The sequence below is a fragment of the Labrus bergylta genome, chromosome 2 (assembly GCF_963930695.1).
Source record: "Labrus bergylta chromosome 2, fLabBer1.1, whole genome shotgun sequence".
Lineage (NCBI taxonomy): Eukaryota > Metazoa > Chordata > Actinopteri > Labriformes > Labridae > Labrus > Labrus bergylta.
Window position 1 is genome coordinate 35324863 of NC_089196.1, and position 26339 is coordinate 35351201.

The following is a 26339-nucleotide window of genomic DNA, read 5'->3' on the forward strand; positions in this document are numbered from 1 at the left end:
TTCTTTTATTGTCTCCTCCTATGTCTCCTCCTAACTCACATAACAGCAGCATGTTGTGTGTAACACTGGTCTCCTGCATTAACACCTTCCTTTCAACAGTGTTAAATACAGACACAGTCACAATCACCGAAACATTTTTTAGAACAATTTCTCAATGAGCATCATTAAATTTACAATATGATCAACTTGTGACTGTTGAATTGGTCGTGTGTGGAAGACAATGCAGAATATTTATCACGTTTAAGCAGCATGATGCTCGGTTAATATTACATTAAGCCGCCGCAGGTTGTTGATGTTTGCGTTCACGTTTCGGTTAGTCTCTTAAATCAGTAACAGTTATATTAAATCACATCTTACCTTTAGTTTTATCTGGATACATAGAGAACTATTCTACCCTCGTATATAGTACTATGAATTTCAGCCTGCACGGTGAAAGTAAAACCTGTTACTCTCTGTTTAGCCCACTTATCACTCAGACTGTAAACATGTACACATTAGTAATGATGCAGGCCAGATTTAAATTATTTGGCTTTGTTTTTGCCCTCGATACTTTTTTGAGACTTTACCAGATGTTTTTATTTTTGCTGTAAAATAACTGTACAGTCAATGAACCGCATCTATGAGTGGATTTTATAATACGATTCTTGGTTTTAAATACAATTTAAATCACAATAACGATATAACAATATCAAGAAACATAGCATGTCAGTTATTAGGTTTGCTCATGTTAAAAAATAAAATAACAAGATAAATCATGCCGGATAAGTAACCTAGCTTTACAACATTTCAGCTAACCTTAGACTGCTTATGTGTTAGCTAGCTAGATAACGACTTTAACCAACCAATGACACATAAATCACTTTTTTACTTACCGAAAAAACTGCAAAGATCCCTTAGCTCCCACAGGTCGGTTAGAACAGTTTACTGCAGAACAACTAATTTTGCCAGCTCAAAAAAGACGAAAAAACTGAACGGAAAAATTCAATGGCGTCTCGGCTTTCCTTCACTACGTAGCTCTCTTTGTGAACATTATTTACAAAGAGAGCTACGCAAGATATGCGGCTGTCAATCATCGTCAAATATGACGTAAAATCCCGTTTTTCAACCTCAAATAACTTATTTAAAACAAACTTCACAGAAAAATGAGCACTTGAACACAATATAGGGTGATAATAACTAATGATCACAGCAGAGTTTAGGTTTGGAAAAAAATTATGTGACGAGTATTTTAGCTTTACAGTTTGACCCACATCCCATCTGTTATCATTGAGGAGGCGGGGTTTATGACCTATACTGCAGCCAGTCAGTAGGGGGAGCTCTAAAAATAAAAGCTTCACTAGACCGGGGACCTTGTCCCGTCCATTATTTTTACAGTCTATGGTGCAGAAGGGCCAGATAAAGCACCAAGCATCAAGAAGTTATTTAACTTCTGAAACACAGCTTTGTCTATCATTTGACCGAACATAGGAAGATTTGATATAGGCCTGTAATTATTCATTATTGTCTAGATTGTTCTTTTCTAGTAGTGGCTTGATGACTGCTGTTTTCAGGGCCTGTGGGAAGACACCTGAGAGACAAGTTTACCATTTGTAACAGATCTGGAGCCATGACTCCTCCTCCTGCTGCCAATATCAAGACAGCAGGAGGAGGACTTTAATTGTTTAATTGTCACTTGTTTTTTATTGGTGAGATCAGAACAATACAGACATTAAAGAAGGGGGTCCATTGTTTTTCTGTAATGTAGAACATTTAACCCCCATTACCACCCCCACCCCCCATTATCACGCCCCCCAACCATGAAACAGACCAGCTGGACAGAGTGAACAGAGTCAGCTGATCTTCAGTCAGCAGTGTTTCTCAGACTGACAGACCACACAGAGACACTGAAGAACCAGGAGACCAGAACATAAACCCAGGATAGAGAGGTTCAGTGAATGTGGTGTTGAAGGTGTGGAGGTGGATCAGTGTGTCAGAGGAGACTCTGTAGAAGGACAGAGAGCCAGCAGGACAGTCCACATACACTGCTACTCTGTTAGAGACAGAGGAGGAGGAGGAGGAGGAGGAGGAAGAGATCCATGTTCTTATGTTATTGTGATAGACATAGTAACCTCTATCAGAGCTGCTCAGACTCCAGGACTGATCATTAAATCCAAACAAACATTCATCACTGTTTCCTTTCCTTCTGATTCCTCTGTAACTCACTGATACATAAACATCTCCTCTCCACTCGACCTCCCAGTAACAGCGACCAGTCAGACCAGTCCTACACAGCAGCTGAGGCCAGTGTTCAAATCTGTCTGGATGATCAGGATATGACTGAAGCTCCTCCACATGTGTCACCTTCCTGTTGTTGTCAGACAGTTTGAAGTTTCTGCTCACTGTGTTTGTGTCCAGTTCCAGCTCACAGGCGTCTGATGGAAAGAACGAGACACAACACAGCTGCAGGTCATCATCTGTTCATTCATCAACAACTTTACTGACACTTACTGATAGAGGTGTAAAGGTACACGTACTCGGACCGGACCGTTTCGGTACAGGACTGATCCGAGTACGTGCAGAACAAAAGTGATTTAATCTGTGTTCCCACACGGACCCCAAAGTGGAAGCACACCTCAGGGTGGAGGAAGGCTGCGGCTGCTGGTATGGGACACAGCTTTTAGTTAATAACTTGTAAAAAAGTTCAAACGTAAACCGTGCAAACTGTGCAGATTAGTAGTTCCTCGAGTCCTGTTGGTCTGGACAGTTGCATATAACCGGGATGGAGTTCTTTTTACAGACTTACTCTTAAGTTTTGTTTTCATTTTCATCGATGATCCCGCTCAAACTAAGAGCAAAAGGGGAGGGGGAGACACGTCTGTGTGGGAGAATAACCTGCAGCATGAAAGAATGAACACCTCCCTCCCCATTCCCACAATAATGGACAAAGAGACGTTGACAAGATGAGAGTAGTGTGCCGTTGTTGTTCAGTGGACATCGGGTACGTCACAGGCAACACGTCCAACTTATTAAAGCACTTGAAAAGGCACCACGCGAACGTAAACATCACTGCAACTAGGAAAAAACAGACAGCCTTTTGCTAATAATTCTAAACGGGCCAAAGCCATAAAAAATGCCATTGAAGTTCTTATATCGACAGAGGGAAATATTAATAGTTCTGAAACTACACTGTCCCAGATGTGATTAGGTTTATTATGTGCTCAAAGAGCATTCAAAAAAGTGTTGCCTTCATAAACTAAAAGGTGGAAGTGTAATTTAAAAGAAATATTTTTATATATAGGCTATATTAATGACTTCATTTCATTCTAAAAAACTTTATTTCATTCATGTCTTTTATTTATTGGAGACTCTTTTGGTTGAAGGAAGCAGCATAAGTTTATTTTATGTTTTTTTTACAATGTTTAATTTAAAATGTTATTAAAAAGTAACCTGAGCAGGTGTACAAGTCTGAACTGTCGATGCTGCACTTAGCCCAATGTGTAAAAGGGAAATTATAAATGTTCCTAATAAAGAAAAAAAAGCAATGCATCAGGTCCCTTTACTGTAGTGAAAATGTACCAAACCGAAGCTTCAAAACTGAGAACTGTACCGAACTGAAATGTTTGTGTACCGTTACACCCCTACTTACTGAGAGTCAATCAAACTTACAGTTCATATTCAGCACTGAATGATGTTTGACAGCACTGAAATGTAATAATCCACTTCTAATCAAGTTCAAATGGAGTTACCATGGCAGCCAGGAAGAATGGAGATCCAAATCAACAAACACATGCAGTGAATAAAGTCTGACTAATCAAAGTGCAGCACAAAGAATCTATGAACCATCTGCTGTCTCCAACTGTTCTGTCCTCAGAGGTCACATTCAGCACAAACAGGAGCCTCATTTCCACTTTCACTGTCACACACAATGTGATGGCAGCAGGAGTGTGCCACGTCCCTTTGTCCTGTCTAACTACTTTTAAACTGTGTTTCTGAAGTCATGGAGACCATTTCTTTTCCATCAATCTAGGCTCTACAACATACATGTTTTTGTTTTAATTGAAATTTAACTGGACTGGATGAACAGATCGAAATCTGAAGAGACAGATGACAACTCAGTCCTTCTGAGTTTTTCTCTGCTTGTCTAAGGCGTAGGCCACACCGTCCCGACCTCACCTGGCCACCTGGTGGCCTGCAGCTGACTTGTGTATTGTTGTTGGATGTTCCCGCTGGCCTGTACTATGGTGATCGTGGACTTTGCTGTGTGCCTTACTGTCTGCACAGCCAGAAGACGAGGAGGAGAGCTAGCTTATGTCTCTAAAGATATTCTGTTTCTATTTCATCACTGAATTCACGTCTGCATGTTTTTGAGGAGAGAACTTGATGTTGGAGACTCTGCATATTTACATGTTTATGAAAATGAACGTGAAGTGTCTGATGTAACCAGGACAGAGGTAATATAAGTTTACAATGGGCGCATCAGGAGTATCTGAAGGAGATTTAGGAGCCCTCTCAGTGGAATGTGTACAATGGGGCCCCTGTATCCAGAGAGTTGCCCAGGGACTTCTGGACAAGAGATTGTATCTGTGACCTGTGTTGTCCTTTGAGTTTATGACATACATATGACATACATATGACTAAGACAGAAACCCCTGCAGTTGTATGAAGAGGGGTGTCCTGAAAACAAACAGATGTCCCTATGTTGTTCTCCTGTGAGGTGTGTCCATAAATACCAGAGTTTCTGTGTGTAAGGGGAGAGATCACTTTTGGCTGTGTCTCTCCCAGGTCGAACCATGGCGAGCCTGGCGATGCTGTAACTTGTTTGTCAATAAAATGATCATTATGTAAGCAAGTCAGTGTCAACGGGGAATTTCTTCATCATCAAACATGTCAACAACAAGGAAATCCACATCAATTTCGGCGTCACGGAACAGGATCAGTTGGGGCCTTCTGCAGGGGACCACAGCTTGTTTATTATTTCCATCACTTCGTAAGTGTTTCTTTCTTTTTTTTCTGCATATATTGCGGAGCTGTTTCTGTCGTCTACCGGCAATTTTGGCCGCACTGTCAAAGAACTGAAGTGCAATGATGTGTTGATGTTGGAGTAATTCTCTGTCTAAATTGGGGTTTATTGAGTTAAAAAGTATGTAATTAAAGGGGAATAAAATAAAGAAGAGATAAATAAGAGAAGAAGAGATAAAAAGTTGAAAGGTAATGATAGCATAAGCGCAACTAGTAACGAGACCAGTTAGCTAAAAAACTATGCAAGTTTAACAAGGACAGGGCCCGTATCCTCTTAACAGTAAGTCATGTGTAAATTAGACACTGAAGTGAAAGTTGGCTTTAAGAAGTAGTCAAATTTGAGTAAAAATAAAACAAAGGGGATCCCTGGCCAGGGTATTTGGATAAATTATAAACGTATAATGTAGGTAAATGAAAGAGAAGAAATAAAAGAGAAGAAATAAAGATGAGAAGTGTAAAGATGAGAAGTAAAAAGATGAAAAGTGAAGATAAGGAATAAAGATAAGAGTTTTGAGAAAAGTGGGAAAAAAGCGCTAAGTAAAGGAAAAAGTGTGCATTGAAGCATGCAGTGTGAAGTAATTTGTTAAAAGACAATTTGTTAAAAGTTTGGCCAAAGTAAAAATTTGATAGAGGAAAATTATAAATGAGTCGACTTCAAAATCTGAACTGAAATATGTGTGCACTCGCTGAGGCGCAGCTGTTCTTGAAATGTGTGTGCGCGCAAGCTCTGTACAGCCTGAAGTGTTTGTGTGTGTGTGTGTGGCTGTCTCTGTCTCTGTCTCTGTCTGTGTCTTGTCTCTTGTGTTGTGATTTGGATGGTTTTGAGAGGTCTGTGTGGTGTGGAGATGTGTATTTGATCCGGAAATGTTCTTGTATATGTGTGATTGATAAATAGAATAGATGTATTAATACATAGGCATATATAGCAGGTGATTGGTTAAAAGGCGATTTAGTAACTTATAAGAGGGGACATTTTTGCTTCATCAGTGTTAAAAAAATATGAGCCTTTGTTTCAGAGGACTTTTACTTATCTGATCTTCATCAGTGATAAAAATCTATGAGCCCCTCAGAGGATGTTTGTTTAATCTGATAAATACACATGAGCCTAATAAAGGACGTTTATACATAGCATAAGTGTATATAGTATCTGTTTTTAACAGAAGTGGAGAGACCAGCGAGGATAGTCTGTACCCATTCAGGTAGCAAGATTAGAGAAAAGAACAGAAAAATTCCTGATAAAGTTTAGAACTGCCGGCTGATTGGAGTGTGAACTTCTCTTTCTGTCTGTTGGAGCGTATGTGTGTGACCACATTATGCTGTGGATTTTGTCTGTTCAAAAGAACATATAGTTTGGTTTAAAATAGGTGAAGATGTCTAGAAACCAGATTCAAAACGGTTCTTTGTGATGCCATTATTTTGCTTTTCTTATTGCCTTACGCATTAGTCTTTATTTCCGGTCTTCACATAAAATGTGCTTTTATTTAGAAAAACTGCAAAGGGGACTTCTGCTACATTGTAAAGTTATGGGAGTAAATACATACAGCTAAAATAACAACCAAGAGGAGAAAATGTTACACTTATGCTGTTTTGTGAGGTGGATTTATCTTAAAAACCTCGGTTTGGGTGACTTACTCTCTTTCAGAAGGATGCTACATGCAGCATGTTTCCATGTGTGAGCTCTGAGCTCTGACTCAGTGATGAGTGACAGGAGGATTAAATGCAAATGTAACCTTACTGTGCTTCAACTGTAATCAAATAGCTATGATTGGCTTAGATGTCACTTAATAAATCTTACTTGACCAAAAAGTCTTTTAAATGACTCCACTAGTAAAAAGTGTACATTTTAGTGAAAGTAGGGGTGTCACAGCACCCACGGGTGAGATGCGCCTGTCTGTGCATTAAATGCACTAGGTTTGGACCATAGGGTTTGGAGACGATGTTAACCCTTTGACAGCCAGGCTAGACTGGAAGCTCTTGAGAAATTAGGAGGTGGGTCCAAGAGGCGTTGCCTCACATAGAGAGCCAATTAGATTACTCCTTTTGAAGAGGAGTGGAGAGAGAGCCCTTCCTCCTCTCTCTTCTCTCTGTGGGACACAGAGGGAAGGAAAACACACCCCCAGTAGGGAGACAGCCTTTGCAATAGATTAAAAAAAAATAGATAGAGATTAGAGATAATGTGTGCATATTTCACTGAATTGTTATTGCATTGTGTATATGAATTCAGAGTGACCCTTAGACACTCAACTTTTGTTTTGTTTCTTTTTTCTCTTCTCTGTTTTTACTATGTTGTGTGAGAACTGGAGGAGATGGATTGTGTCTGAACTGGATCAGTCAAAAAGGCAGATGAGGAGAGATCTGGCAGTACTTCACAAACACTGGAAGCTTGCGGATGACAGCATGTAGGGATCCTGAATCCAGCTTGATCAAGGCCAGTGCGGTTTTATCCACAAACTCTTTCAACAAACACCTGAACTTTTCTATCTGTGTATACATTTTTTATAGTCAACATCTTTGATACATGCTTAGTCTGTTTTCGCATAGAGGCTTACATTGTTTCTTCTATGTATCACATTACAATTATATAGGAGGAATTCTTGGCAACAGACTGACTAATTGAAGCATTTGGTCAATAATGGAGTATTTTTGATTTGATTGATCATTTATGGAAAAGTTGATTTGATTCAAATGCAGTTGCGTGCTGTGAATGCTGGTTTCATTGTTTGAGTATGGTCTAGCTTGACCTGGGCTATTTTGAGATGGAACATTGACATTATTTCCATAATTTTAAGATAAATAAGTGTGATTAGATGCACTAGGTGATAAAGAAGTGCTTTTGCTTTCATAGTAAGAAGGCTTTGGTCTCCTTTGGGGTTGGCAAATTCATTCACTTTCAAGTGTGGTAACAGTACTTTCTAAATAGTGTGACTAAACAGTTTGACTTACAATACGAGGAACTAAGAGGGTCATTGTAATGTCAAAGATGGACACCAAAATTACAAAAGCAATCACTTCTGTTGATGTAGTACAGAAGACTAATCCTCTTGTTAAAGATATTCCAAAAATATTAAGAAAAATGGAGTAAGCGTTGGCCTGACATTGACCAGCCTTGGCCAGTAGAGGGGACTTTGAACCCGGATGTGATTAAAACAATACAGGTGCTTGTGTCTATATACAAGGTAAAGCAGAAAAAGGGGAAATAGACGTATGGAGAAAAGACAAACTGAACTTGGCATTCTGCAGTTGTTTGAAAATGAGGGACAGAAATTGTTAGAAGCTGCAAGAGAAAAAAGGAACAGAAGTATGCAAGCAATAAAGAAAAATGATAAGGAAGCAGGAAAGTTAATGGAGAAGGTTAACACACCCTTCTCACATACTGCCTTAGTAAAGAAGCGCCCGCCTTATGAGAAGGAAGTGAAGTTTACTGATGTTTATCCTCAGCTCCCAGTGATTAGACAGGAGGGCAACTATCACGTCACAGATGAGAGTGATAGTGATGGAGACCCAGAGAGAGAAGGTCCTACATATCTTCACCAGCTAGCAGCCGATGCAGGGGTGGAAGATGATGGATGCAGGATTTTAAGAGAGATTGAGAGGTCTATAAATAGATGCCTTGTGAACATAAGTGAATCTACCAGTCCAGAAGAAACAGGACCAGGAGACTCTTAGAAAACTTAACCAACTACAGCTGGTTGATAATAAGAAGGAGATGAAACAAGCTGTGGTTATGCAAAGTCAGCATCAACCAAATCAATTACCACCACAGCCGCAGCATGACCAGATCTAGTATCAGCTATCTCAGCTGTTATCCATGATCCCCACTGCACCTTTTCCACAGTCAGTTTTTGACCAACCACAGATAGGAAGTTTAGAAAGAACAGAGGAAGTTTAGAGGAGATTTCAGAGGAGTATAGGTGGATGTTGAGGTTGGAGAGGACTTTTCTGTTGTTTACAGGAAAGGTCAAGGAGTTAGATTTATGTTGAAGGAATTGTAAGGTAGAATAGTGAAGGTTCAGGAAGTAGAGAGATAAGTGAATGCTCAGTGAAGGAAATTGTTAGACCTGCTAGGTCTGATGATCCAGAAAGCACATGGGTTAGCCCATGGTGCAAGGGGGGAGTTAGGAAAAAGATTAAGAGAAAGTATGGTTTTTGGGTACTGTATTTGCATGAGCAGATTGATTATGTCATAAGCAGGTGTACTATTTGTCTAAAAAAACAATGTTAGGACGCCAATAAGTCCTATATGCTAGTTGTTGTGGATAGATTTTCAAGATGGGTTGAGGCCTGTCCAACCAAGCGGAAAGATGCTCAGTCTGCTGCCAAGTTTTCAAGTTTTTGTGTTGTGAGGTTATAAGCAGGTGGGGACTCCCAGACTGCATATCCTCAGATAATGGGAAAGAGTTTGTGAATAAAACAGTAGACTAATTCTGCAAAAATTGGGAATTAAACAACGTCTAGGAGCTGTTAATCATCAGCAAAGCCAAGGTGCTTGTGAAAAAATGAATGGTGTGTTAAAAACCGCATTGTTAAAATCTGCCAACACACAGGTTTGAATTGGGTGGAAGCGCTTCCATTGGCATTAATGGTGTGTCGTTCAAGTGGGCTCCGTGATTTGCGCATGACACCCCATGAGTTGGCAATGGGCAGACGGATGCCGACACCTTGTTTGCGTACAAGTGGTAAGGGTCCAAGTTTAGCCCTTTTAGAAGATGAAATGCGAGTGTATGTTAATTACATGGCTGCTTTACATAAGAGAATACACACATATGTCTCTGATAGACAAAAACGAGAGGAGGTGCAAGAAAGACTCGATGAGCAAAAGACGAATGCAGTGCAACCTGTAGACAAGGTATTCGTGAAGGTATTTAGGAGGAAGTGGTTTAATGAACGCTGCGAAGGACCATTTGAAGTAGTCTGCAGTACGGGAACTGCAGTCCAGGTTAAAGGGTCTCCTACCTGGTATCATTTATCACATTGTGTTAAAGCGCCAACAGAAGAGGTTCCACGATCACAGAACCGAGATGTTGAAAGCGAAAGAGAGCCAACAGAAGCTGCAGAAGCAGCAGAGGTTCGTGCAGACCCCCAAGGTCACGATCCGGAAGAAGGGATTGACCATGTTGGGGCTATACATGATGATTTTGATTACACTTTTGATGATGTCAGGGATGACTTGTCAGACCATGAGCAAGAAAGACGATTTGGTGACATTGATTTACAACATGTCCCAAAAACAACAGAATCTATTTTTCAGGAGCATGAGTCAAAGACTCCAGAGGGCTGTGATGCCTCTACAGGAAAATTCACAGACCCAGTTGGACCAAGGAGTCCAAGGCCAACCCGAAGAAGGTCAAAGATTAAGGGAGACTGTAGTCTTTATTTACGTAGATCTCAGATTGAAGATCAAGGTGACTATAAGTGTACATATTATGACCCAAAATTAGTAAATATGGGAGAGCATAGTGTCCAATTGGGGTTAGGTTACAGAAACAGTATTGTGACTTTAGTGGTACTAAATGAAACTAGAATTGTAAAACCCCTGGTTGTTGAAGTAGGAAAACTGTCAACTACCATATCAACTCTTCCGCTGATTGAGAAAATAAAGCAGACATCCACCTTTTCAAAACTGAAGGTTACTGACGTCACAGAGATATTGCGTCTAAATACAGCTGAGCCTCAGATGATTTCTACAACTCAAATTCCTGTAAACATTGTGATTAAAGCTACGTTAGGGAATTCAGCACGCCTTCCATGTAAATGTGGAAAATGGAATAATGATGGTAATAATTCCCCTAATGGGAAAAATGCTCGTGGTGAAGAAATAGTGCTAACAGGACCTGAAATTAATAGTGTGCCTCGTGATCAAAGAAAGTATATTTTGTATAATCACATAAGGTTGTTTAGGGTTGTAGACGACTGTACACTTGTCCTAATCAATGTAACAGGGGAAGATCAGGGAGAATATGCATGCACTTATTTGGATCCAGAGTTTAAATTTGTACCATATCACAATTATTGGGTAAAAGGGTATAGAACTTGTAAGATAATGCTTGTGGTAGAAGGCCTAGATCCTATTGAAGTAGTTACGGTGGCTAAAGAGGTTCAAAAGCAACTAGTCACTCCAAGGGTGACTGATGAACAGATGATGTCTACTACTGTAGCTCAGAGAATAACTAGTAGTATTAACGTATCAACTTTGGTTACTACTCTAGCTGCGAGTAATTTTACAAGTGAGGTTGTAAAGATGGGATCTACTATCAACGAAACAATGATGAGTTCTTCGGTGTCTACAAAGTCAGTAGGTATGATGTTGACATCTATTGCTACATCTACATTAGTTAAGGCAGCTGAAACAATTCAGATGACTATGTCGAATCTGATTGATGATTTTGTAAATGCTGACGGAACATCAGAAGTCATGACTAAACATCTTCATGCATTAGAGAAGCGTGAAACCCAATGGAAAGCTTATGGGTTTGATTCCTCGGTGTTGCAAATTGCAGACCCGTGGGCAAGTAGAAATATGTGGTACCAACAGTTGACTCACTCTGTTAGATTGGCTAGTAATTTGAGTGGTCCGTGTGTCGTGAGAGTTCCAGCACCAGGCACATGGCCTTCAATTCTAGAGACGGTACCAGAACCTTTAACTTCTAAATGTCAAAATTATGCGCTATCGTGGTTGGTATTTAAGCAACAAGCACCATATGATTATTGGATGGCCGTGTCGGTGCATCTATTTACACCTCAAGGGAATTGTGCTTGGTTGAAGAACTTATCATATATAAATCTCCTTTATCAGTATGAAGATATTACAGGGTAATTTTACCATAGGAACATTTAAAGATATCTGGTGGATTTGTGGCAATAAGGCATACTTATTTTTACCTTATGGTTGGATTGGATGTTGTTATATGGCACAGTTGAAACTTCCGTATGATGCTTTTGTTATTCAGAAGGGAAAAGGGTCTGATGAGGATAACTCTACGACAATCTCTAGCAGTAGAAAGAAAAGAGATTTGGCACAATTTCACAACTTGGAGTCTTATCATTGGAGGATAAGTTTGGGAGAGAAATGGGGAATAGGATTGTTTCCATGGTATGGTGTTACATACTTAGCTGATCATATTGATAATATTACATATACCCTGCAAGGTTTTGCAAACGAGACCATAAAAGGTTTTGAATATTTGTCGAATACTCAGAGGAGTCATCGATTGACGTTGCTGAAACATGACATGGCTTTTGATTACATTTTGGCCAAACAAGGTGGCCTCTGTGTAGCTTTGAATCTAACTGGAGAAGCCTGTTATACTTTGATTCCTGATGCCACTGACAATATGACTAGTGTCATAGATGCTTTGAAACTAATTAGGAATTCATTTGGTCCATCAGAAAGAGCAGGATGGTCTGTGAATGTTTGGATGCAATAACAATTAGGACCAATAGGATCTATAGTGTTTCAGATTCTTGTGGCTACTGAGTGGTAATGACCTAAGTGAAGGTGAGGAGGTCATAGAGATTGGAGAGAAATATCCATTTTTGAATATCTGAATTCAACATAGACTCACTATTATTTTGAACTGGAAGTGAATTGATAAAAGGGGGGAATTGAATATTTTAATCATGTATATTAATCATGTATATGTTAATCATGTAGGGGAATAATGTGAAAGTATGATACAAAAATGAATATCTGTGATGGTTTTGTATGTACAAAGATACTGGTTGTTGATTTTTCTTCCTAGGATGATATTTGGGAGACCAATGTGAGGGTGGCTGATTGTCCAGAGATCCTTCCAGATTAATGGAGTTGAAACAACCAAACTTAAGAAAATGGAGGATGGAAATGGACAACGGAAACCTGAATGAAGACATCATGATGAGGGGTTTTCGATTGAAAAATCATTGAAGGTTTATTACAATGTAACTTGTAATATTGATAAATATTTTTGTATGTTTTACTTTATAGTAGATATTTTTAGCAAGACATATTTTTCTGGAACTGTATAGGATGCATATATTGGGACCTCAGGTGTTTTCTTTCTTTATCGATCCTTAGGGAAAGTGGTGTTAGGTAGGGAGAGGTCCATTGGAAGGTGCGATGGGTCGACCAGCCTGACTTTGGACAATTTTTAGATTTTATTTCTGAGGTTTTGAATGTGTGCATTTATATATCATCCTAAAAAAGTTTTCATAACCCTTTTCTTTTTAATTGGTTTGGAGTACCATAGGTGGTTGCCTGGGGTAGAGGAACCGTGAGAGAGTTTTCCTGTCTAGATTGTTTGATGGATAATAAAGAGAGATAGCTGCTTGATGGGTTTTTCGCTCTCACACTCCACAAATAAAAATTTTACTATATTACTAAGGTTAAGCATGGACAGAAGTGATTCGTATGAGGCTAATTAACATCATAATTGTATAATTTCTTGTTTGCGAGACTATAGTCTCGCTAGGGGGGACTATGAAGTGTCTGATGTAACCAGGACAGAGGTAATATAAGTTTACAATGGGCGCATCAGGAGTATCTGAAGGAGATTTAGGAGCCCTCTCAGTGGAATGTGTACAATGGGGCCCCTGTATCCAGAGAGTTGCCCAGGGACTTCTGGACAAGAGATTGTATCTGTGACCTGTGTTGTCCTTTGAGTTTATGACATACATATGACATACATATGACTAAGACAGAAACCCCTGCAGTTGTATGAAGAGGGGTGTCCTGAAAACAAACAGATGTCCCTATGTTGTTCTCCTGTGAGGTGTGTCCATAAATACCAGAGTTTCTGTGTGTAAGGGGAGAGATCACTTTTGGCTGTGTCTCTCCCAGGTCGAACCATGGCGAGCCTGGCGATGCTGTAACTTGTTTGTCAATAAAATGATCATTATGTAAGCAAGTCAGTGTCAACGGGGAATTTCTTCATCATCAAACATGTCAACAACAAGGAAATCCACATCAAACGTTAAATCAAAAATGATTTCTGCTGTTTTTAAAGTTGATGAGCTCCACGAGCTAGACTACGAGCAGCCGGCCAGCAGCCAACATGAAAATGTGAAATGTCACAAAAACTGCATGTTTTAAAATATACATTTCTGTTGGATGTGATGAATGGTGATTTTCTATTCACTGGATTATCACTTTTATTTCAGTTTACATTTTTTATTTCATATTTAAACTCTCATGAGTTTCCATCACCCTCACTTTTATCATCACTTTGTGTTACTTCCAGCCCTCATCCTGTTGTAGTTTGAAAGGTTTAATCATAACAGAAACACAATCTGGACAGCAGCAGGCACAAACCAATAGTTATCTAACCTCTGAATTTAGCCAAGTCATAAGATCATGTTCTGATACACAAGACACACACACACACACACACACACACACTCTTTCCTGTTAAGAGACCAGTTGTCTGTCCAGGAAACTTCTAGGAAATGGTCTTCATATAGCACACATGTTGTAATTGCTCAGTGTGTTGATTGCCCATAAAAGGATGATTGGGATGTTATAAAAGTTCCGGTTGAGCGAGGACGCTGGCGTGTATGTCGCCGCTTCACGATCCGTGACAAAAATGGTGTTTCTTTTGTGCTATCTATGCTTCTCCCTCCTACTTATCCTCTACTAACAGTCTGCAAACAGATCGACTTTGCTGCTGCTTTCAGTTTGTGTAAACTGACAGCTACTCACCATCTATGACGATCAGCTGTTAGCGCTAGCCGCCGATCAGCTGTTAGCTTCTCGCACAGCTATCAGGATATCCTCACCAGTCTGTGATCACTGGACCCTCGCCTGCCTTATTGGTGGACCGTCCTTCTTCGTCGGCCACGTCGGCTCCCTACCTTGCTTGGACCCGTCGCCCTGCGCCACCTGTTGGCTACCGCTGGCTGCTGCTTCCCCCCTACTCTGGCTCGGCTGCTGGCGGTGAAGAGGCCTGCCTGACAACCAGACTGCCGGCTGCTGCTCTCCTGCTCAGATTGTGTCCAGACGGGTCCCCCGTCTGCCACAAAATTGGTCCTTTCCTTATCCTGGTTTGGCTCTCATTCCTGCGGTTTTCCTGACCTCGGCTGGCGCCCGGTAGCAAGCGGTTTTCAGCCTGCGGCTAGCAGCTGCTCTCCCTGCTGCGGACATGGTACTACTAACATACTCCGCTCTGCAACTCCAGAATCTCGCCTGCCACTTCTCTCCGGACAACCTTGCTTCCATTAAATCTTTTGGACTCCTGCGCCGTCCTCACTACGTGCATAGGGCTGCCCGATGCAAGTTTGTTTACACTGACCATGCTATGCCCACTGTAGTGTCTGACCGGCGCCATCATCACAACAAATCACACGTGCACAGCAGAAACCTGATACCTGTTGTTGTGTGTGTTGACAGAACCACTCTCCTTACCTTCTCCGAGAGAAATAAACAAATCCTCTATTCACAAGCCATAGTCTCTGTCTGATTGTTCAAGAGCATTTACTCTTCTACACTCCAACATGTGCTGCTGTGTTCTGATGAAGAGAAATGAAAACACACTCACACTTCCTCAGACCAGGATCCAGTCTGTGCAGTCCACTATGGTCCAACCTGGAGGAAGAAACCAGATCAGAATCTATTTCATACATCTTCATTTAAATCCAGCATCAGACAAGAAGCAGAGTTCATCATTCAGAAACAGTGAGACAGCTTCTGTGTGTCTGTCTGTACCTCAGTGTCTCCAGTCTGCAGTGTGGATCCTCCAGTCCAGCAGACAGCAGCTTCTCTCCTCGTTCTCCTGGATGATTGTAGCTCAGGTCCAGATGTCTCAGGGGGGAGGAGCTTAGAGCTGAGGCCAGAGACGCACAACCTTCTTCTGTGATCAGACAACCTGACAGACTACACACACACACGCACACACGCACACACGCACACACGCACACACGCACACTCGCACACTCGCACACTCGCACACGCACACACGCACACACGCACACGCACACGCACGCACACACGCACACACGCACACTCGCACACTCGCACACGCACACACGCACACACGCACACGCACACGCACACGCACACACGCACACACGCACACACACACACACACACACACAATATGCTTAACATCCATTGGTTCATTCTTCTCTGTTTTACCAGTAACATCCCGTCATAACCATGCAGCTGAACAGAATAGACTTCATAATCTGATACTAATCAATATTTACTCTGGTGACAAATAGTGAAGGTAAGACAGAGCGTGAGATAAACACACAGACTGCTTTGACATCAGCAGTGATGTAGAAACAGTTCTGAACTGTTTCATCTGAAATAAAGATTCTTTAGTTCTTTATGTTCCAAACATTATCCATGGTTTGTTTGTTGGTGGGGAAAGAACTTCATATTTAACTTTCTTTATTCCAGTCCAGCTTCCTCAGACTAAAAGACTGAGAGCTATAGAACGAGCTCAGAGCTTTACAGCTTTAATGTGGAAACATACAGTAAAACTTTAAACCACCACCAAGGCCCATTTAATAAATGATTCATCAAGAAAACGTGATCTTAGATGAATAATGTGGATCAGCAGCACACTAACCTGAGAGTGTCCAGTCTACAGAGTGGACTCTTTAATCCAGTAGACAGCAGCTTCACTCCTGAATCATGCAGGTTGTTGTTGCTCAGGTCCAGCTCTCTCAGACTAGAGGACTGGGAGCTGAGGACTGAGGACAGAGCTTCACAGCTTCTCTCTGACAGGTTACAGACACTCAGCCTGAAGAGGATATGTTTGGTAAGTTAATCAGAATATCAAATAAACTAAGTACATTTAAGCTTATTGGGTAAACTTTCACATGAATAAGTCCTTACCTGAGCATTTCCAGTGAACAGTGTAGAGTCTTTAAACCACTACACAGCAGCTTCACTCCTGAATCCTGCAGGTTGTTGTTGCTCAGGTCCAGCTCTCTCAGACTAGAGGACTGGGAGCTGAGGACTGAGGACAGAGCTTCACAGCTTCTCTCTGAGAGGTTACAACCACTCAGCCTGAAGAGGATATGTTTGGTAAGTTAATCAAAATATCAAATAAACTAAGTACATTTAAGCTTATTGGGTAAACTTTCACATGAATAAGTCCTTACCTGAGCATTTCCAGTGAACAGTGTAGAGTCTTTAAACCACTACACAGCAGCTTCACTCCTGAATCCTGCAGGTTGTTGTTGCTCAGGTCCAGCTCTCTCAGACTAGAGGACTGGGAGCTGAGGACTGAGGACAGAGCTTCACAGCTTCTCTCTGAGAGGCTACAACCACTCAGCCTGAAGAGGATTCAGAAGAACACAAATGAAAGCAATTACAAACTATAGTTGTTATTTCTGAATGAAGAGAACTACATTTGAACTGGATAGTTATGTGAGCACGTACAGAGCTTTGTTTGAAGCTTTGATCACAGGCAGCAGCCTCAGAAGAGCCTCCTCTGAAGCAGAGTATTTCTTCAGGTCAAACACGTCCAGATCTTTTTCTGATGACAGTAAGATGAAGACCAGAGCTGACCACTGAGCAGGAGACAGTTTATCTGTGGAGAGACGTCCTGATCTCAGGGACTGTTGGATCTCCTCCACTAGAGAACGATCATTCAGTTCATTCAGACAGTGGAACAGATTGATGCTTTTCTCTGCAGACAGATCCTCACTGATCTTCTCCTTGATGTACTTGACTGTTTTCTGATTAGTCTTTGAGCCACTTCCTGTGTGTGTCAGCAGCCCTTGTATGAGATTCTGATTGGTCTCTAGAGAAAGACCGAGGAGGAAGCGAAGGAACAAGTCCAGGTGTCCATTAGGACTCTGTAAGGCCTGGTCCACAGCACTCTGATATAAATGTGTTGGGTCAGGTTTTTCTCTGAATCCTTTAGACCTCCAGGATGTTGTTTGTTCTTCTGGCATCAGATTGACTCCAGAGTTGATGAAGGTCAGATGGACATGAAGAGCAGCCAGAAACTCCTGAACACTCAGATGGATGAAGCAGAACACCTTGTCCTGGTACAGTCCTCTCTCCTCTTTAAAGATCTGTGTGAACACTCCTGAGTACACTGAGGCTGCTCTGATATCGATGCCACACTCTGTCAGGTCTGAGTCATAGAAGATCAGGTTTCCTTTCTGCAGCTGCTCAAACGCCAGTTTTCCCAGAGACTTAATCATCTTCCTGCTCTCTGGACTCCAGTGTGGATCTGTCTCAGCTCCTCCATCATACTTGATGTTCTTCAGTTTGGACTGAACCACCAGGAAGTGGATGTACATCTCAGTCAGGGTCTTGGGCAGCTCACCTCTCGTTCTGGTCTTCAGCACATCCTCCAGAACTGTAGCAGTGATCCAGCAGAAGACTGGGATGTGGCACATGATGTGGAGGCTTCTGGATGTCTTGATGTGGGAGATGATTCTGTTGGCTTGCTCCTCATTTCTGAATCTCTTCATGAAGTACTCCTCCTTCTGTGGGTCAGTGAACCCTCTGACCTCTGTCACCATGTCAACACACTCAGGAGGGATCTGATTGGCTGCTGCAGGTCGTGTGGTTATCCAGAGGTGAGCAGAGGGAAGCAGTTTCCCCCTGATGAGGTTAGTCAGCAGCACATCCACTGAGGTGGACTCTGTGACATCAGTCAGGGTCTCGTTGTTTTTAAAGTCCAGAGGAAGTCGACACTCATCCAGACCGTCAAAGATGAACACAACCTGGAACTCTTCAAACCTGCAGATTCCTGCTTCTTTGGTTTCAGGAAAGAAGTGATGAACAAGTTCCACCAGGCTGAACTTTTTCTTCTTCAGCACATTCAGCTCTCTAAAAGTGAATGGAAATGTGAAGTGTATGTTCTGGTTGTCTTTGTCTTCAGCCCAGTCCAGAGTGAACTTCTGTGTTAAGACTGTTTTCCCGATGCCAGCCACTCCCTTTGTCATCACTCTTCTGATTGGTTCATCTCTTCCAGGTGAGGCTTTAAAGATGTCTTCTTGTCTGATGGTTGTTTCTGGTCTGTGTGGTTTCCTGGATGCTGTTTCAATCTGTCTGACCTCGTGTTCATCATTGACCTCTCCAGTCCCTCCCTCTGTGATGTAGAGCTCTGTGTAGATCTGGTTCAGAAGGGTTGGGTTTCCTGCTTTAGCAATCCCCTCAAACACACACTGGAACTTCTCCTTCAGGTTAGATTTGAGTTTTTGTTGGCACACTGCACCAAACGTTCCTGAATAAAGAAAGAACTGAAATCAATGAACAGATCCTGATATAGATGACATGACTATCTGAGTTTGGAATTTTAAACCTCTTTGTCCTTTTTCTAAAATACTAAATCTGTTAAAATGTTCTTACTGCTCTGCAGACAGTCAGCCAGCTCCTCCTGCTTCATTCTCCTCAGGAAGTGGAGAGTGATCTTCAAAAATGCCTCTTTACAGCTTCTCCCCTGCTCTTCATCCTCACTCTGACTCTCTAAGCATTCTGGGTAGTCTGGACTCAGAACCCTGTGGACTCTCTTCAGCTCGTTCTTCACAAAGGTGATGATGTTCTCCTCCAGCAGCTGGAACAGAAGGAGACACTGGATATTTAATACAAACTGGTAGAACTCAACATGTGGTTCATCTGTCAGTCTGAAGGTCAGCTGGTCTAAACAGAACAATAACTTAGCATTAAATTATTGTAATGGTAGTATATTAATTAACAGTGTGTTGAACACACCATAAAGATGGAGTCCAGGTCTGTTGGATTCTGCTGGTCTGATTGATTTCTGTGAACGTTGGAGCTCTCCTGTTGAACTCTGTGACAGGACATATTACACAAGAAAACAACGGGATATATATAATGAAACTCTGAGCCAAGATATGAGTCTTTAAACAACAGAGACATAACATTAACTTGATTTTTTATTCTCACCTTCCATCAGGGGCTGCTACGTGCTACGTACTACAGGTGAGTGTATTGCATAACTTCCTGTTCTCCGCTGTATTGTGTTGTTCAGTGCTGATCGTTAGAGCTAAAAGCTAAAAGCTAAAAGCTTAATTGTTAATTTTGCCTAGTTTCTTACGACTGTTGTTTCCAACACACTGTACGTTCAGACAAACAGAAGTCATCGAAAAGCATTCTTTCTCTCTAGCGACAAACCTGCTTAAAAGTTTTGTTTATTTTAGCTACCTACTCTTAGCCTAGCTTAGCAGTTAGCTTTATTTACAATGGCTTTGTTTTCTGTCTTTCCCTCTCCTGCTCTCTCCTGCTCTACGTGTCAGATGTTAAGTTACTCCTCGTCCTCCTTTAGTGATAATCTAAGAAATGTAGTTTATTTTTAGCTTTGGAGGCGAGGGTGTCTGAGTTAGAGAGATGGCTCCGCACAGCTGAGTCAGAGTCATCGTATGCAGCAGTAGTTAGTCAGCCACCTGTAGCCGGTGCGGGCCGACATATTTTTTTAACAGTTTTTATCACTCTCCTCCAGGTGCAATAGAACGTACAGTTAACAAACAGCACATTACCCCTGAAGTAGCCACAACTCTTACAGAACATCTTACAGAAATACCACCTTACCATCATCCTGTGAACAACTTGTTACCGATTTTAATTATAAACTGAGGACAGTGCTTGATGCCTGCTCTCCAATCACAACTAAGACAGTAAAAACAAAAAAGATTGTTCCATGGAAAAACAATGCAACCAATGCACTTAAGAGAGACTGCAGACTGCAAAACAAAAATAGAAATTGATAAAAATATACTTGTAGAAGCAATAAAAGACTACAACAAAGCCATCCGAAAATCAAGACAAGAATATTTCTCAAACCTGATAAACAGCCCCAGACATCTTTTCAGGACAATAGATTCTCTGTTACACCCCACAACCAATAACAGCTCAGTGCTCTCAGGATCTTTTAAAAAAAAAAAAAAAAATTCTAGTCTTCTAGTTAACCCTCGACCAAAGCTGAATTGTTCTTCTTTTGAAAGCCTTGTTCTTAGTCTTTCACATCCAGTCTCAAGAACCTTTCAGCCAGTTCTAGTTGTTGTAGTTTGCCGCCCTCCTGGCCCATATTCTGAATTTCTATCTGAATTTGCAGAATTCTTATCAAATTTAGTCCTTAGCAGTGATAGAATAATTGTTGTAGGTGACTTCAATATCCATGTGGATGTTGATAATGATAGCCTTAGCACAGCTTTTATGTCATTATTAGACTCTGTTGGTTTCACCCAGGGTGTAAACGAACCTACTCATCGTTTTAACCACACCCTGGATCTTGTTTCAAAGATCATTTTTAATCAGATTGTTCCAGTTTAAACTGGCAGATGGATAATCAGTAATCAGGAGGCAGAGGTGAGGTTCTCCACAGTTCTCTCTGTTTCTATTAGAACAGTATCTCACTCAGAATACAGCCAACACTGTGTCTGTCCTCAAATTCTTTAGACTGATGAAATTAAAGTGAACAGAAGTCGACTTAAACATAAACACAGTTAAGAAAGATGCTGTGGTTAGTAACTGAGATTTACAGATAGCAACATGCAGTAATATGATCTCACAGAGAGAGAGAGAGAGAGAGAGAGAGAGAGAGAGAGAGAAAGAGAGAGAGAGGGAGAGAGAGAGAGAGAGAGGGAGGGAGATATAGGAGCTCAAGGTGCCAGCTCCCCCAGTAGTCTAAGCCTATAGCAGCATAACTAGGAGCTGTTCTACAGCAGCGCCAGCCCTGACTATAAAATGTATATTTACTTTTAAGTCTTTAAAATGGACGTGCAGAAGCAGACTCTCAGTGAATGAAATCTGAAATTGTGGACAGTATGTCTGTTTGTTTTGGTCATCATTGGGAGTGAGGAAGGAGAGGACTTTCATTCTACCTGAGGGAAAAACTAAAATGTTCATTCATTAAAATTGCTTTAATTGGGGTGCTGGTGGCCTAGTGGTTAGTGTGTGTATCCCATGTAAGGAGACTGTAGCCCTCCAAGCGGGGGGCTCAGGTTCAAATCCGACCTGTGGCTCCTTTCCTGCATGTCATTCCCCATTCTCTCTCTCCTTGATTTACAAATCTATCTAGTGTCTCGTCTAAACAAAGAGCCCAAAAATAAATCTTTTTAAGGTTTGTCTCTTTTTAAGGTTTGGCCTATTATTTTGACTTTGTCTAAGAATATTTAGCTTCTTTCTAGTAGGGCTGTTTTTGCTTTAAAGTCATAAAGTCCATCACACTGTCGGCTGGTTCTGTGTCAGGCAGGTTAAGTTCTGACAGGGTCGGGGAAATAGGGCGCAGGGAAAGACCCAAATGCAGAAAAAAATGGACTCACAGCTGCAATAAAATGATTCTTTTCCACATTTTACAGCCTTCAGGCAGGTCAGGGTTCAAATACAAACACTTCAAAAGAAAAAACACAAGATAGAACCAAAGCACACAATGATCATGAAGTGGTGAGAAAACTAAATGAAGCTGATGAGGAAAATGAAGACAGGTGAGTAGAGTAGAGGGGAAGGTCTGGGCTATTGAAACCTAGAAGAGAAGGAGGTGAATTCTGAGGACCTCTGGTGGAGAAGTAGGAGAAACAGGAGAAAAGTACGAGTCCTGGGAGAGGTGAACATGGACTGAAGACTGAGAGTGATGTAAATGGCTGAGGATGAAAGAGTGAGCCTACAGAAAAGCAGAACAGAGCTCTTTGTCAATTTCAGATCTCACCTTCCATCAGCAGGACGTCCATCTTTAAAGTTAATAAAGCAACCCATAGACCAGTCACTCTTCATGGACACACAGCTGGGTCCAGGAGAGTCTGGTCTCTGTTCCTGCATCCTGATACAAACAAACAACATTATTAGTTACTGTGAGCAGCAGATGAGACAGTGATGATGATGGTGTTGATGATGATGATGATGATGATGATGATGATGATGGTGTTGATGATGATGATGATGATGATGAAGGAGGAGAGATGTGAGTGTTGAGCTGTGACATGAAGAAGAGTCATGGACAGTTAGAGATCCTCACCTCAGAGCTTCATGTTCCTCACACAGAGAGGTTTTAGAGGGAGGGACTCCCTCCTCTGTGTCCTCACACTGATCCATAGCACAGCGCCCCCTGCTGGGAGAGCTGCACTCTGAGAAGAATGATCAATAAAGAGTTATTACATCTTCATATGAAACTTCATCAGAATCTTCACAGTTAAACTTGTCCTCCATGGAGCTTGACTGGGACAAAAATAAGCAGTCCTGTATTTGGACTGGACCCTCCAATCTGTCCTGTGATCCATGAACACACCATCCTTTCAGCCCCTTGATATGCAAACACTGCAGTATCCCCCAAAACCACCATGAAGCTTTTGACTGACTTCCTGGTGATCACACACTTCTCTCCCCTCCACCTGTGGCTGCATGTTAATACTACTGCTGCAGAAGAATATGTTAAAACTAAGGATGCATCGATTATGGATTTGACTTCCAGATTATAGTCTGTGTAGGAGCCATGTTTAGGAGAATGAAGAGTAAGACACAAATTGTTCCAGCAGGTGTCACCTTTGGGTTAAGGTGATACTCTTTATAGGTAGGAACTTTCACTTGGTTTTCAGGTGTTGCTGGACGGAGAGCACATACACTGTTTTGACCGCTATGCCATGCTATGAGGTAACACAGAGTGAGCGTTAATCTTTGAGTCGAAATTTCGTCTGTCTGTCTGTATGAAGAAATGTATGATGTCATTAATAAACATTCTCATGGTTCTTCAGGGTTTAACTTCTCACCCTCACTACTGTTTTCTTATCTATAAGGATCTGAATGCTCTGTCATTTCTCCTCTCCTCCCGCTTACATGGCGTGCACAGTGAGTGTGAGCCTGAGAGAGTGGACCCCCTCCCTCCTCCCCTTCCTCTTTCAGTGTAGAAGTGGTTTCCTGATGTTGACTCACTTCCTTTAATCCAAAGAGGAAGGGGGAGGGGGGGCAGCTTTATGTCTACCTAGCTCCACCAATCAATGAACAGCTGTGCCTGCTTTAGGGGCCGGGTGTTAAAAGTTAACATTATCAGTCACAAGGTGCGTCGGCCCTTCATGAAAATACGTGGTTTGTCAGATAGTCAGTCCAGCCCTGATCGTACACATGAACACATCAGGAATAAAAATGTGCTCATATATCAGATTACAGTCCAACACTCACACTGTGTAGTTTAACTTCTAATATCTTAACAACAGAAGTCAAAGTGATCCAACTTTACTCTGAGAAATGTCTCAAAGCTGAACTGAGACGTAGAACTAAGTACTTTGGTACTTTGACTGCAGACTGTGAACACTTCCTGAACATCACACTCACTCTTTCATGATTGGTGTGTTTGACACATGAAGAATAAAAGCTGACAGTGGCTCAGTGTGACTCATGTTTCAGCTCCTCTCATGTGTCAGAGCTGCAGTTTGATTTACACTGAACTCACTCAGAGACCCTCAGTCCTGTCTGAAGAGGACAGACTCCCCTTCCTCACTCTGCTCTCTGTTCTGTTAGCATTTTAGCATGTTAGCATAGCCTGCGTGCTAACGGAGAGTCATCTTTAGGCCTATCCCTGTTCTTCTACTGTAATAAGAGCAGCTAGTGAACCTGGTGGCTAACTGTTAGCTTACAGCTCTTTTGACACTTAAATTAAACAGAGAGTCTTAACAACAGTGAAAAGAGTCTCTTACCTTCAACCAGAGGATTATAATATTTTACAGGACTCTGCCTTCAACACGGAGAACAGATCTGTGTCACAACTGGAGGAAGTGAAAGTTAAAAGTCCCGTCAACAGGAAAAACCACAGAATGTTTATCACCATAGCAACGGGGTTTCAAATGACACTGCCCACATTTCTTATAAATCAAAGTTTTATTAAACATGTAATAAAACACTGAAAGTGATCTTGAACCTTCAGCCAAACGTGTCTCACTGCAGCTGTAGAATCACTGCTGGCTGATACTGGCACTCCACACGGCTTCAATGTGGGGTTGAGTTTCATTGTAGCAGCCCCCAACAACAACAACAACAACAACAACAACAACAACAACAACAACAACAACAACGAGGTGAATAAAGATGTCCACCTGTTGAACTCCACGCTTCCTCCTGTTATTCTAGTGGCAGTGTAACAACAAAAAATGCCACTTGAGGGAATCCAAAGTCATTTCCAACTCATGGTGTGTAAAAAAGGGAAAGTCCACCGTTGATTATATTTGAAAGTTTTATTTCAACGATCTTAAAGAACACCAACAAAAAGACGGGTGTATAGACAAAACGAGCTCGCAAACATAAACAAAGACTAGGATCCAGACATCTTCACACTCCCACGGTTGAAAAACAGTGTGGCTTTCACTAATTCCCTATCCCCCTTCACCTGTGTCTCCCTTTTCTCCCTACCTGTGGCTGTACTAATTACCACATGTGCCCAGGTGCGCAGGTGACGTAGCAGCAGACAACATTTACATAACTTACCACCCAGCCACACAATAACACACATCAAAGTGGCTACAACAGTTATTACGGCTCACTGTTACTGATGAGAGTAGAGGAGGATTCCTCCTCACTTAGTTACCACATTGAAGATTCAAGAGAAGAATCATTAATGAGCGACATTGATGATAAGTCACCAGCTGCCCACCACACACCTCTGCTACAGTGAGCCCAGCTTCATTCATAGCCTCACCTACGGCACCAGAGAAGAAAGTAGTTTCAACGTATGCTGGAGTAAGATGCCCTCAAGTACAAGAAAGTGATTGGATACTGAGAAGAGGCCGTCTGCAGCAGAGAGAGGTTACTAGGATTGCTGAAATACTGACTGCATGTGTCACAAGGCAGAAGTGTTGCTTTTATGATTCATAAACTGCACATTCTTTTACGCAGGTTTTTATATTTTGGGTTTTATTCATGCTGTGTTTGAATAAAATAAATAAATATGTGATATTTGTGATTTGGTTTTATTGATTGTTGTGTTTTTATCAATACTCTTGGTTTTTTGTTTATAGAATGAGTTAACTTTCTGCCTTGGGGAGACTAATGACAGATTATCTGCTCCTGTGAAGCTTTGTTTATTTGATGGACAGTTTGTCTGCTCAATGCGGAGCAAGAACAGAGCCGCCTCGTCCAATCAGAGGCCGAGGGGAGGGACAAAAACAAAGAAACACAGAAGAAAAGACAGCAGAAGGGCGGAGGGAACCGCGCGGAACAGGCGCATGCTCAGTGTAGTAGTCGGGTTGGACAGCACCTTAACAAACTCATGGTTAAGAGTTTGAAAGTAAGATTAGATGAAGAATCTGCTGATTTAACACAGGAAAAGTTCCGGTTGTCGCCCGCTCTGGCCCCGGGTATACACCTAACTATGCCTTCACTAGCTTCACGTTTCGGACTATGGAGTCTCCAATAATCAGAGTTTTATTCTCAGCCGGTGTGTCGCTGAGTGGGGAAAATT

General features: G+C 41.6%; 3 protein-coding genes across 4 annotated transcripts in view; 1 reads left to right on the forward strand and 2 right to left on the reverse strand.

The window, feature by feature from the left end:
- The window catches only part of LOC136181106 (NLR family CARD domain-containing protein 3-like), a 494962-nt gene that overhangs the window by 323729 nt on the left and 144894 nt on the right, over positions 1 to 26339 (forward strand). The gene's annotated exons all lie outside the window — the stretch shown is intronic.
- The window catches only part of LOC136181091 (NLR family CARD domain-containing protein 3-like), a 156058-nt gene that overhangs the window by 24261 nt on the left and 105458 nt on the right, over positions 1 to 26339 (reverse strand). The window lies entirely within an intron of this gene.
- Positions 1765 to 24671, reverse strand: LOC114917447 (NLR family CARD domain-containing protein 3-like). The gene is made up of 12 exons (XM_065961428.1): positions 24583 to 24671; positions 22911 to 23019; positions 22605 to 22715; positions 19652 to 19730; positions 19289 to 19493; positions 17360 to 19163; positions 17080 to 17253; positions 16811 to 16984; positions 16542 to 16715; positions 15674 to 15841; positions 15507 to 15553; positions 1765 to 2411 (listed from the first exon to the last, which is right to left on the reverse strand). The coding sequence occupies exons 2-12, from the start codon at positions 22985 to 22987 to the stop codon at positions 1858 to 1860; spliced, it is 3567 nt and encodes a 1188-aa protein (XP_065817500.1). The 5' UTR covers positions 22988 to 23019; positions 24583 to 24671; the 3' UTR covers positions 1765 to 1857.

Bases quoted from the DNA above. Each gene is read 5' to 3' on its own strand.
- LOC114917447 (XM_065961428.1), bottom strand. From the start codon at position 22,987: ATGGATCAGTGTGAGGACACAGAGGAGGGAGTCCCTCCCTCTAAAACC. The intron at 19,731-22,604 runs GTGAGATCTGAA...GTCCTGTCACAG, and splicing joins GGACGTCCTGCTGATGGAAG to AGTTCAACAGGAGAGCTCCA. The intron at 15,842-16,541 runs GTTAGTGTGCTG...GTGTGTGTGTAG, and splicing joins TGTAGACTGGACACTCTCAG to TCTGTCAGGTTGTCTGATCA.